General features: G+C 38.5%; 1 protein-coding gene across 23 annotated transcripts in view; it reads right to left on the reverse strand.

Moving 5' to 3' along the window:
* Positions 1-14,220, reverse strand: part of NEK1 (NIMA related kinase 1) — a 203,320-nt gene that overhangs the window by 54,426 nt on the left and 134,674 nt on the right. For all 23 annotated transcript variants that reach the window (XR_011386262.2, XR_011386261.2, XR_016228912.1 and 20 more), the window contains one exon: positions 13,715-13,867. Coding sequence is in view for 15 of the 23 variants with exons in the window: in XM_070068291.2 (XP_069924392.2) it covers positions 13,715-13,867 (153 nt within the window). In the remaining 8 variants the exon portion in view is untranslated. The remainder of the gene's footprint in view (positions 1-13,714; positions 13,868-14,220) is intronic.

Consider the following 14,220-nt stretch of genomic DNA (forward strand, 5'->3'; position numbering starts at 1 on the left):
CACACCAGGTTCTAGTCCTGGTCGGGGTGCCAGATTCTGTCCCGGTTGCCCCTCTTCCAGGCCAGCTCTCTGCTGTGGCTAGGGAGTGCAGTGGAGGATGGCCCAAGTACTTGGGCCCTGCACCCCATGGGAGACCAGAAGTACCTGGCTCCTGCCATCGGATCAACGCGGTGCACCGGCCACAGTGTGCCGGCCGCGGCAGCCGTGGAGGGTGAACCAATGGCAAAGGAAGACCTTTCTCTCTGTCTGTCTCTCTCACTGTCCACTCTGCCTGTCAAAAAAAAAAAAAAAAAAAAAACAACAACAACAACAACACACACACACACACACAATGAGGTTTTACCTCACCCTGGTTAGAATGGCTCACATACAGAAATCGACTAACAACAGATGCTGGTGAGGATGTGCGGAAAAAAGCACACTAATTCACTGTCGATGGGAATGAAACCTGGTAAAGCCACTATGGAAGACAGTTTGGAGATTCCTCAGAAACCTGAATATAGCGCTACCACGTGACCCAGCCATCCCACTACTTGGAATTTACACAAAGGATATTAAATTGGCAAATAAAAGAGCTGTCTGCACCTCAATGTTCATTGCAGCTCAATTCACAATACCTAAGACATGGAATCAACCTAAATGCCCATCAACAGTAGACTGGATAAAGAAATTATGGGGTATGTACTCTATAGAATACTATACAGCAATAAAAAAAATGAAATCCGGTCATTTGCAACAAAATGGAGAAATCTGAAAAACATCATGCTGAGTGAAATAAACCAGTCCTAAAGGGACAAATATCATATGTTCTCCCTGATCTGTGACAACTAACTGAGCACCTAAAAGGAAACCTGTTGAAGTGAAATGGACACTATGAGAAACAATGACTTGATCAAGCCCTTGTGCTGACTGTCGATGAACAACTTACTATTTTATTCCTTTTAGTATTTTTTGTTGTTGTTCTACTTAATACCACTGGCTGAACTCTTTAATTAACACACAATTATTCTCAGGTGTTTAAATTTAACTGAAAAATGATCCCTGTTAAATATAAGAGTGGGAACAAGAGAAGGAGGAGATGTACAGTTCGGCACATGCTCACTTGGACTTACCCCTAACGGTAGAGCTAGAAACGTGCCAAGGGCTCCCAAATCAATCCCATCAAGGTGGCATGTACCAAGGCCATCTCACTAGTTGAAGTGATCAGTTTCAGTTCATAATTGATCATAATGATAGGATTAAGAGTTAAAGAGATCACATAAATAAGACTAGTGTCTGCTAATACTAACTGATGGAATTAAAAAGGAGAGAAAAATCCAACATGGGAAGTGGGATACACAGCAGACTCATAGAATGGCAGATGTCCTAAACAGCACTCTGGCCTCAGAATCAGCCCTTAAGGCATTTGGATCTGGCTGAAGAGCCTATGAGAGTATTTCAGGCATGGAAAGCCAAGATACTGTGGCAAAAAAAGAAAAAAAAATGACCTAAATGAAAGATCTCTGTGAGATCCCAGCGGAAAAAATGGGCCATCAAAGGAGGAGGTACCTTTCTCTGAAGAAAGGAGAGAACTTCCACTTTGATTATGGCCTTGTCTAAATAAGGTCAAAGTTGGTGAACTGAAGAGGCTTCCATAGTCTTGGAAGCTCATGACAGGAGCCTCGGGTGATTACTGATGTCATGAATAAGTGTCAATTGTTAAATCAACAACGGGAGTCACTGTACACTTGCTTCCCATGTAGGATCTCTGTCCTTAATGTGTTGTATTATGCAAATTAACAATAAAACTACTACTCTAATAGTAAAAAAAAAAAAAGGCATGTAATGAGTTATTCCTTGAGTGCTCCTTTATGTTTTCCTAGTGACTAATGTTGTTAAGCATTTTTTCATGTTCTTGCCTGCCATATTTATGTCTTATCTATACAACTGGCCAACTCTTCACAATGGAAAAATGAGTACTTTTCTTAAAAATAAAAAAGGATAGATTAATGGAGCCAGCACTGTGGAACAGGGGGTTAGGTAGCCATGTGAGATGCTGCATCTCATATGGGCACGGGTTTCAAGTTCCAGTTGCTCTACTTCCAATGCAGCTCTCAGCTAATGCACTTGGGAAAGCAATGGAAGATGATACAATTGTTTGGGCCCCTGCCACTTACAAGGTAGACAGAAGGAGTTCCAGGATCCTGGCTTTGATTTTACCCAGCCCTGACCATTGCCACCATTTGGGAAGTAAACCAGTGGATGGAAGATCTCTCATGCTCTGTTTCACTCGATCTCTATAAATCTGCCTTTCAAATATATAAATCTTTAAAATTAAAAATATGTATGGCTAAAAACTAATAGAAGAGGAAAAAATGAAAATGTTGGGTGAAGAAAAATTAATATTAAGTATCTGCCTTCTAACAAGAATTATAGCCCATCATGCCTTGCCTGCATCAATTCTTTACCAAAGATTTCAGCTTTTTAATGCATTTTGTTCATCATTTATACTTATTTTTTTAAAACACTTTTTTTTTTCGACAGGCAGAGTGGACAGCGAGAGAGACAGACAGAGAGAAAGGTCTTCCTTTGCCGTTGGTTCACCCTCCACGGCCGCCGCAGCCGGCACGCTGTGGCTGGTGCACCGCGTTGATCCGATGGCAGGAGCCAGGTACTTCTCCTGGTCTCCCATGGGGTGCAGGGCCCAAGTACTTGGGCCATCCTCCACTGCACTCCCTGGCCACAGCAGAGAGCTGGCCTGGAAGAGGGGCAACCGCAACAGAATCCGGCGCCCCGACCGGGACTAGAACCCAGTGTGCTGGCGCTGCAAGGCGGAGGATTAACCTAGTGAGCCATGGTGCCGCCCTATACTTATTTTAAGTGGAAGATTAATTATAAAATAAAGAAACAGATGAGGCAAATAAACAACAAAAAGAATATATATATAGACTAAAAATCAAATCCTAACAAAATTACATTATATGTAAATAAATGAAACTGATTAAAGATAAACATTGTTAAACCAAATTTGAAATAAGATACACTTGAACCTAAAAAAATCAGAAAAGTTGGAAGAAACAGACATGGAAAAAAGATACTAAGCAAGCATTAACCAAAAGGAAGCTGATGTCGTTAAATAATATAAGATAAAGCAGACTTTAAAGAATGTAATATTCTGGGGCATAGAGGGTAAAGCTGTCGCCTGTAGCACCGGCATCTTATATGGGTGCTTGTTTGAGTCTCAGCTGTTCCTCTTCTGATATAGCTTTCTGCTGTGGCCTAGGAATGCAACAGAACTTGGTCAAAGTGCTTGGGCCCCTGCACCCGTGTGGGAGACCCAAAGGAAGCTCCTGGTTCCTGGTGTTGGATCATCTCAGCTCTGGCCTTTGCATCCATTTGAGGAGTGAGCCAGCAGATGGAAGACCTGTCTCTCTCTCTCTCACTCTCTGCCTCTGTCTCTGCCTCTATGTAACTCTGCCTTTCAAATAAATAAATTAATTAAAAAAAAAGTAAAAAAAGGGACATGTCATAGAAATAAAAGGGTCAATGCATAAGGAAGATGCAATAATCTAAATTGCTATGCATTGAACATCTTTAAAATATAAATAGCAAAAAGTGATAGACTTAAAAAGAGAAATGACAAGTCCACAATTATACTTGTGAATTTTAATACCCTTCTCAGAAGGTGACAGAATAAGCAAATACACATAATCAACAAACATACACAATATTTGAACATGATAGTTAAATAACTTGACACTGACTATACTTGCATATATATACAGCCACACTCAATTATACATTCTTTTCAGGTACACATGGAACATTTTCAGAACAGACCGTACATAGTGTCATAATGTAAGTCTCAAAGTTTCAAAGGAGTAAAATCACAGAGTATGCTATTTCTCACCTCAATGGAAATAAATTAAAAAGCAATATTAGAAAAATTACTAGAGAACTCACAAATGTTAGGAAATTCAGCAGAATACTTGTAAATTATCCAAATATTCAAAAGGAATTACAACTGTAGTTGAACCTATACTTTAAATCTTCCCAAAGTGGGGCCATAACATTGGCATCCCAAATGGGCACACGCTCAAGTCCTGGCTGTTCCACTTCTGGTAAAGCTCTCTGCTAATGGCCTGGGAAACACAGCATATGATGTTCCAGGGACATGGACCTCTGCCTCTCTGTGGGAGACTTGCATAAAGCTCCTGGCTCTGGGCTTCAGCCTGGTACAGCCTCGGATGTTGCAGTCATCCAGGGAGTAAACCAGCAGATGGAAAATCTCTCCCTCTTTCTAATTCTGACTTTCAAATAAATAAATAAATCTTTAAAAAAAGTTTCCTAAAAGAGAAAATTCCAGATTCACATGGTGTCACAGGTGAATTCTTTCAAATAGTTCAGGGAAAAAAAAATATATATATATATATCTCACAAAGATAAATATATGTATCTCACAAAGTCTTCCAGAAATGCGAAAATTGGAGTACTTTCCAACCTATTTCCAAAGGGCAGCAAAACTTTGATACTAACACATCATAAATACTAAAAAAGCAGGAAAATTATAGGCAAATATATCTTATGAAGTGTTTTCCCTGGTAATGGATAGGGATCACTGACACTCTCCTGATGTAAGTAGTAATAACATCTACTGAAAAGAAAGCAGAGGGACTCAACAGGGTACCTGATCAAGAGATCAAGAGAACCCTAAAAAAGCCTATAGGTACTCACAAGAGAACACGATGGGCAGACCAGCTTAAAAAGAACAGCTTTGGGGTGAGTGAGTGTGTGGTGTAGCAGTTGACACTGCTTGGGATATTTGCACCTCAAATCAGAGTGCCAATGTTTGATCCCAGCTCTGTTTCTAGTTCCAGTTTCCTGCTAACGTGTACCCTGGGAGACAGCAGGTGATGGCTCAAATACTTGGGTCTCTGACACCAATTTGGAAGACCTGGACTAAGTTCTGAACTCCCAGTTTTGACCTGGCCCAGCCCCCATTATTGCAGGCAACTGAGGAGTGAACTAGCAGGTAGAAGATCTCTAGCTGTATGTGTGTGTATGTGTCTCTCTCTCTGCCTTCCAAATAAAAGAAATAATGTTGATAAGGCAAAGTTTAAAAATTTTACTAATATAATGGCTAAAATGGGAATATTTTTGTACATAAATGGAAGGAGTCAATAGAAAAGTTGGAAAAAGTGTGGCAGAATTTTTTTAAAAAAGATTTATTTTATTTATTTGAAAGGCAGAGTTACAGAGAGGAAGAGACAGAGACAGAGAGGTCTTCTATCAGTTGGTTCACAGCCCAAATGGCTACAATGGTCAGGGTGGGCCAGGCCAAAGCCAGGAGCCAGGAGCTTCGTCTGGGTCTCCCACATCGGTGCAGGAGGCCAAGCACTTGGTCCATTCTCTGCTCCTTTCTCACACACATTAGTAGTGAGCTGGATCATAAATGGAACAGCTGGGACTTGAACCAGCGCCCATATGGGATGCCAGGGCAACAAGCAGCAGATTAACTTGCTATGCTACAATGTCAGCCCCAGTTTGACAGAATTTTAAGAACTCTCAGGACCGGCGTTGTGGCATAGCCGGTAAAGCCACTGCCTGCAGTGCTGGCATTCCATATGGGCACCAGTTCAAGAACCGGCTGTTCCACTTCCCTTCCAGCTCTCTGCTATGGCCTGGGGAAGCAATAGAAGATGGCTCAAGGCCTTGGGCCCCTGCACCCGTGTGGGAGACCTGGAAGAAGCTCCTGGCTCCTGGCTTTGGCCTGGCCCAGTTCGGATCATTGTGGCCATTTGGGGAGTGAACCAGTGGATGGAAGATCTCTCTGTTTCTCCCTCTCTCTCTCTAACTCTGCCTCTCGAGTAAATAAATGAATCTTAAACAAACAAACAAACAAAAAACAAAACTACTGTAAGCCTCCAGTTTCTATTATCCTTTTTCATTGGACATATAAAACTGTGTTGTTTATGTATTACATCTTATGAAATCCTGGTTTCAGATCGGCTCAGCTCCAGCCGTTGTGGCCATCTGGGGAGTGAACCAGTGGATGGAAGACCTTTTTGTCTCTCCCTTTCTCTGTCTGTAACTCTACCTCTTGAATAAATAAATAAAATCTTTAAAAAAAATTGAGGCTCCCTTTTAGAATAAAATCCCACATTGAAGAGATACTAATAGAATGAGAACTTAAATTTATCTATACAGGGATAATGGGGAGAAAAAGAAATGGAAAACGTAGATGAGCCAGAATCCAGAAATTACAAGGCTATATAATTCTTTGTCACTTCATAAAAATAACAGAAGAGGAAGCTCTAAGTAATGAAGTAAAAGTTAGTTTGACCTACTCCTCAATCCTAAAAGTTAAGTAAATCTAGTATCATGACATTAGGGTAATATACTAAGATCATTGTTGAATCTTGTATAAACTATCATAAGAGAATAATAATAATAAGAATGTCCCTATACATTAAGGTTTTTGTTTCTCTACTTTGTCACGAATGGGTCACATATTTCTTGGTTTTAGGGAGTTACAGTGTGCACTGCAGATTTACCAGCCTTCCTTAATACTACAGTACCCTTCCCAGTGCTAAAAAATGTCTCCAGACATTGGTAAAGTATACTGTGAGGGCAAAATGAGAACTACTGTCACAGAAAGTGAAACTCACAAAACAAATTAAAATGACAACTTAATATTTAAAGATTAATGGAAAAAAACCAGAGGATGCAAGAGAATAACATGAATTACAATGAGAAAGAAAATCAGGAATTATGGAGCTCAGAAAAAAAAAAAAAACTGGGAAAAAGGGCCTTAGAAAAAATAATTCTATGAAATGCATGAAGTTTGTGTACCTTAAATAAAGGTTTCTAGGGAAAAAATAAAGTAAAAAAAGGAAATAATGATTCTAAAATAAACACCAGATCATGTAAACATAACCTATAATGCCTTAAGAAAAATTGAACACGAGAAAAAGTTTATTAAAAAATTAATAAAAAATTTCAAGAAAAGGTGATAGAAAAGGGAATAAGATCCAAAATATACATAGTAGACACTACTGAAGAAGGTTTAAGAAATAGAACACAAAAGGATAAAAACTATAATCTAAGAATACTTCTTCAAAATTCAGAGGAAAAAACACTGGGAACCACAGATTTAAAAAAACATAATACAGGGCAAGTGTTTAGCTTAGTGGTTGGAATGCTGGTTGAGACACCAGTATCCCATGCTGGGGAGTAACAGGGTTCAATTCCTGGCTCTATCTACTACCTCCAGCTTCCTCCTAAAGCAGACCTTGGGATCCAGTGGTGGATGGCTCCTTGCCATCCACATGAGAGACCTGGATTGAATTCTTGGCTCTTGGTTTCACTCACATCCATGTGGCCATTCTGGGCATTTGGGAAGTCAATCAGTGAAGGGAGTTTTTTTTTTTTTTCTCTCTCTTTCTTATTCTGTGCCTCTCAAATAATCATAAAACAAATCATGGTGAGGAAAACTATAAAACTGATGAGAAATATCAAAATATCAAAGAAAAACTAAGTAAATAGAAAGACATTCCAGGTTCATGGGCAGAAAATTCAATATTGTTAAGATATCAATTCTGCCCAACTTAATCTTTGAACTCAACATAATCCCAATCAATATCCCAGCAAGCTATTTTGTAAATACTGAAAAACTGACTCTAAAGCACATATAGAGATACAAAAGACCCAGAATAACCAATCTGATATTGGAGTACAAAGTTGAAAACCTGATGATACCTGACGTTAGCATGTACTATGAAGATACAGTAATGAACTGAGTTGTGGTATTGGCACAAGAGATAAAAAAAAAAAAAATCAATGGAACAGAATGCAGAGCCAGAAATTCCCCCATATAATGCAGTCAACTGATTTTAGACAAAAGAACACAAGTAATTCATTGGAAAAAGAAACCCTTTCAACAAATTATGCTAAAATAATCGAACATTGACATGCAAGAAAAATCAACCTAGATACAGATGCTACAACTCTCAAAAAAATTAACTCAAGATGGATCCCAGACCTAAATATAAAACTATAAAACTTCTAGAATATAATACCGATGAAAGTAGTTTGCAAAAGACTTCTTTGGATGTAACACCTAAGCTATGACCCATGAAAGAAAGAACTGATTAACTGGACTTACTGAAATTAAAAATGCCTGCTCTATGAAAGACACTGTCAAGAAAATGAGACAATAAACCACAGCCTTGGAGAATAACTGCAGAGTTATTCCTGATATATCTGTTAGTCAAAACACACAAAGAACTCTTAAAACTCAACAGCTTTTAAATAAACAACCCATTAAAAGTGGGCAAAAAGATGTGAACAGCTAACCAATGAGACATACTGATAGCAAATAAACATAGGGTAAGGAAAATATAAAAATACACTAAATATCTGATAAGGAAATTGCAAATTAAAATACGATACCACTATACCCCAATTAAGATGATCAAAATCCAAAACCACTACAATATTAAATGCTGGAAGATGTGGAAAAACAGGAAGTTTCTATTTAACGAGGGTGGAAATATAAAATGCTACAACCATTTTGGAAGACAGTTTGCTGGTTTCTTACACAGTAAACATATATTTATCACACCATTAAAAAATATGTTCTTTGTATTTACTCAAATGAGTTGAGAATGTATATTCACACAAAACCCTGTACATGGATGTTTTTATAATTTTTATTCACAATTCCAAAACATGGAAGCAACCAAGATGTCCTTTGGTAGTTGGACGGATAAATAACTGGCACATCCATACAATGTTCTATTATTCTGTGCTGAAAGAAAGAGCTATCAAGACACACAAAGATACAGAGGCATCTTAAGTGCCTCAATGAGAAAATCTAGTACAACTATATGACATTCTGGAAAAGGCAAAATTATGGAGACACTAAAATGATCCTTCATTACTAGAGATTTGGGGCCAGGAGGGAGAAAAAGAGTATGGGAAATTTTAAGGAAGGAAATTGTTCTGTATGACCCTATAACAGGGGATACAATTCATTACATGTACCTTTGTTAAAGTGCACAGAAAGTAAAACACCAAAAGTGAACTGTCATGTAAACTATGGATGCTGGTGATAATTATGTGTCAAGGCTGCTTCACCAACTCTAACAACTTCTAACAACTCTAACTCTGGTGTGTGATGCTGATGGTGGCGTCTGTGAATCTGTGGGAGAAAGCAGTATGCAGGAAGTCTCTGTACTTTCCATTCAATTTGTTATGAACTCAAAACTTATCTTAAAAAAGTCTACTAAAAACAAAAAAGGCACCCAACAACAAAATATATTCTAAGACCTTGGACTTTAAGGAAAAAGAAAGATACTTTAAAGTTACTTTAAAGAGAAAGAAAATAAAAGTGTCATCAGAATTTCTGACAGCCATGCTTTCTGCCAGAATACAATGAAGAAATATAAAGACAGTCAAACAAAAAAGAAATTTAAGTCAAGGGTTTTATATTCAGCCAAATTGACCTTTAAGAATAAAGTCTTAATATAAACTCTTATGAACAGGAAAAAATCTGAGTGTAGTATGTGATCACATTTGTCCTTCCTAAAGAATCTATTACAAAAAGGAGTTTCAAATGATCAAACTGACATAAGAGATATTGATATAAGGAATGAAACACTAAGAACACACAGCTCCTTTATGTTTCTCATTTAACACACAGAACCATCATTGATAATAGTGTTCTGATTTTACACATGGTGAAACTGAATGTCAAAGTCAGAATAACATAACCATGGTTGCTAAGCTAGTGATAGTGCCTGAACTGGAACCTAAGCTTATTCTATATTCTTTTTTAAAAAAATTATTTTTATTTATTTGAAAGGAAGAGTTACAGAGAGGCAGAGGCAGAGAGAGAGAGAGAGAGTGGGAAGGAAGGAGAGGGGGAGGGAGGGAGGGAGGGAGGGAGGGAGGGAGGGAGGGAGGGAGGGAGGGAAAGATCTTCCATCTGCTGGCTCATTTCCCAAAGGGCTGCAATGGATGCAGCTGAGCCCACACGATGTCAGGAGTCTGGAGCTTCCCCCGGGGTCTCCCATGCAAGTGCAGAGGCCCAAGGACTTGTGCCATCTTCTACTGCTTTCTCAGGCCACTGCAGAGAGCTGGATTGGAAGTGGAACAGCTTATTCTACTTTCATAACACAAAGCTGCTCCCATATACATACTAACTAGATCTTTATATTTTTGCATATATTGGAATTGCATGTTGATTTGAATTTCATTCTTTCCACCTACAGAACTTTATAAAAAAATAAAATAAAAACAGAACACTTAGACCTAGCTCAAAATTATCTGGTCTGTTTGTGGCTCTCACTAATCCAAGAAGGGCCACATACAGCATAATTAATGAACTGTATAACATTATTCAAGTAAAACCTCCTCATCTGTCTGGCCCTGGAAAATCTCATATATAATATATTTAACACAGACTTTGTCACATGTGGTTTCCACAATGCTAAAACTATCATTTCTTTGTCTTAAAATTCCAGCAATGAGCATATTCTTCTAAGTAAATGCAACTGTGGAAAAAATAAAACAGAGGACATATGACAAGTCTGGGAAGACATTCTCATCTATCTAAGATAAAGTCAAATACTTAAAAAACTCTCTGTAATACTCTTGAACTCTGTGCATACTTTTTCTTCTTGACCTTTTCATGCAAGGTTATCATTTTTGTTCATTCTGAGAACTGTTTTTCTCTTTGTAGCTTTATGTGTTACATAAATAGCTGGTGAATTAAATTTAAAAAGGACAAATCATAAAATAAGCTATTTCTCATTTCTAATTCCTTATAGATGGATTGATGAATATGGAGGATGAAAGCTTTTCTTTTATACTGCCTAAATATTTTCGTTCTTTCTTTGAAGAGAGAGAGAGTAAGCATTCCCATCCATTGGTTCACTCTCCAAATGTCTGCAATAGCTCTGGTTTGGAAGCTGAAGCTGAAGCTGAAGCTGAGAGCTGGGAACTCATAACAGGTCTTTCATAGGGTAGCAGGAACCCAATAACTTGGGCTACCACTGCTGCCTCCCAGGGTCCACACAGCAGCAGGAAGCTGGAGTCAGGAACTGAAACTGTGTTTTGAAGCCAGGTACTCTGATGTGGAACATAGGAGTTTTAAACTGGCATCTAAACTGCTGGGTCAAATTCTCACCCTTACATATTGTTGTATACAAAATTCCACACATTTAAACAATAAAAATTTTATATGAGAGGAACCAGAATCTGATTTTTTCTAAATAATTCTAATGAATCTTTGTATATTAGATTTTCACACTATAAAATAATCTGAAATTTTTATTATCAGTTAAAAAAATTCTTTAGAGCTTTGGGGCACTTCTGTACTAAAAAAAGCCCAAACCATTTTGAAAATAAGCTTAGACTAAGAAGTAAGAATATTAAGTTACTAGTATTTTTTTTTTTTTTTGACAGGCAGAGTGGACAGTGAGAGAGAGAGACAGAGAGAAAGGTCTTCCTTTTGCCGTTGGTTCACCCTCCAATGGCCGCCGCGGCTGGCGCGCTGCGGCCGGCGCACCGCGCTGATCCTATGGCAGGAGCCAGGAGCCAGGTGCTTTTCCTGGTCTCCCATGGGGTGCAGGGCCCAAGCACCTGGGCCATCCTCCACTGCACTCCCTGGCCACAGCAGAGGGCTGGCCTGGAAGAGGGGCAACCGGGACAGAATCTGGCGCCCGGACCGGGACTAGAACCCGGTGTGCCGGCGCCGCTAGGTGGAGGATTAGTCTAGTGAGCCGCGGTGCCAGCTAAGTTACTAGTATTTTTGCTTTTAATTAGTGTATGGCACACAAATGGACAATATCTTGATATATAACTATATGAACAAATTAATTATAGACACTTTGTGCTTTTGCCTCTTTTCAAATGGTTAAATAAGCTTCTTTACTTAAATTCTTTTTTCTATAACATTAAAGAAAATAATAGAATGATTAACAGCTAGGAGATTCACCCTTAATAAGGAAATAGCAATCTACTTTTGCCATTTTGGTAACACATGCATTGGTTCATTTTACTGGCTAATTATTCTTAGTTTCTGGCTAATTCCACTATAGATCATGTCCACAGCCTCACCTCCTCACCTCTTATGTTTTTTTCTACTAGCTTCAGATAGTCATATCTTAATCTCTAAGGAAAATAAAATAAGAGCATCAGAGATACAGAGAAAGAGAGAACACACAAGTGACATGAAAACCAATTAATGCCTAGACATAACACTGAAAATGAAGAAAACGACATCAATTTTCTCATCATTTGAACATGCTGTATAATCTGAAAAAGCCTATTTTTCTTCTTTATGCATAGCTGGAATACCAAAATCAAACAAAACTACAGCTATCTTTTAGTTAATTTAATTCCTGAATGTACATCAAAACACATACCATTCATCATTTAATGCACTGCTCTATTTTTCTTTATGTAAAATATCATTCTGACTTATGAAGTCCTCCTTCCCCATACTTCTTTTTCTTTTAAGATTCTATTCAAGCCACATCAGGTCAAAACTAAAGACTACTATTTGAGACAATCCCCCAGAAAATATAATTCTTCATCTAATAAGGAATTTTAAAAAATAATTATATCTTTAAAAAACCTTAAATTTATTTTTACTTTTTAAATTTGAATGACAGGGTGGGGGGAATGAGGGAGGGAGGAAGGGAGGGAGATGGATAGATATCTTCCACTCACTGGTTCAATATCCCAAATGCTCACAATAGCTGAGATTCGGCCAGGCCAAAGCCAGGAGCCGAATTCAATCTAGGATTTCCACTTGGGTGGCTGGGACCCAAGTACTTGTGCCATAATCATTGCCTCCCAGGGTATACATTAGCAAGAAGCTGGAATCAGAAGTAGAGCTGGGACCCAAACTTTGGCATTGAAATATGGGAAGCAGGCATCCCAAGCAGCATCTTAACCATGGAACCACATAATGATAATCGATTACAAATAATTCCCTTAAAATGGAACCTTCCTAAAACAATAATGAAATTTTTAATAATATTACTTCTTTTTTTAAGATTTTTTATTTATTTATTTGAGAGGTAGAGTTACAGACAGTGAGAGAGACAGAAAGAAAGGTCTTCTGTCTGCTGGTTCACTCCCCAAAACGGCTGGAGCTGCGCCGATCTGAAGCCAGGAGCCTGGAGCGTCCTCCGAGTCTCCCACATGGGTGCAGGGGCCCAAGGACGTGGGCCATCTTATACTGCTTTCCCAGGCCATAGCAGAGAGCTGGATGGGAAGAGGAGCAGCCGGGACTAGAACCAGTGCCCATATGGGATGCCAGCACTGCAGGCGGAGGATTAACCTACTGCGCCACAGCGTCAGCCCATCTATTTTGTTTTTTTTTTTTTAAAGATTTATTTATTTGAAAGGTATAGTTATGGAGACAGAGAAAGAGTTCTTCTACCAACTGGTTCATCCTACAAATGGCCACAACAGTTAGGGTTGGGCTAGGCCAAAGCCAGGAGTCAGGAACCCCACCCTGATCAGAGGCCCAAGTGCTTGGACCATCTTCCACGGCTTTCCCAGGCACATTAGCAGGGAGCTGGATCAGAAGTAGAGTATCTGAGACTCGAATTAGTGTTCATATTGGATGCCAGCTTCAAAACAGAAGCTTAACTCACTGCACCATAACACTGGCCCCTAATATTACTTCTAATAAGAGAAAAAATTAGTTTTTGCTTACCATTTCTAATAATACAGTTCTCCAGCAGTTCCGTTTGAAGTTGTAGTTCAGCTTCTCCAAGTATCTTTAGAACAGAATCAGTAGGGCTTTTTCCCCAGACTTTTCTTGGAGATCCACTAGGATCTAATTTAATAACCTCTCCCACTGTATGTTCTATTACAAAAAGACAGAAAGAAATAATTTTCAATGGTAGAAAATATTAATAACACTGCATTGTATGGCAGATTTTGCATCTTTTATCTAAATGAGTGTTTCATAAGAAAAAACAGGTTATATCACAAAGACATCATATAGAAAACAAATCTTGAAATAAATATTCATCAGGGTTAAAATGTAGAGGAAGAAATTTCTAAGAAAATGTATTTTGTCTTATCTAACATAAGGAGGCCAATGATACTTTCTCTTTAATAGAAATGATTTTGAGAAAACAATTTTAATAAAATTTAGCAAAGCAAAAAATAACAAATTAGCAACTTCAGTTTGAGGCCATAGAATATCCAGTAACG

The sequence above is a fragment of the Oryctolagus cuniculus genome, chromosome 2 (genome assembly GCF_051225735.1).
Source record: "Oryctolagus cuniculus isolate XC-2025 breed Fujian yellow rabbit chromosome 2, ASM5122573v1, whole genome shotgun sequence".
Taxonomy (NCBI): domain Eukaryota; kingdom Metazoa; phylum Chordata; class Mammalia; order Lagomorpha; family Leporidae; genus Oryctolagus; species Oryctolagus cuniculus.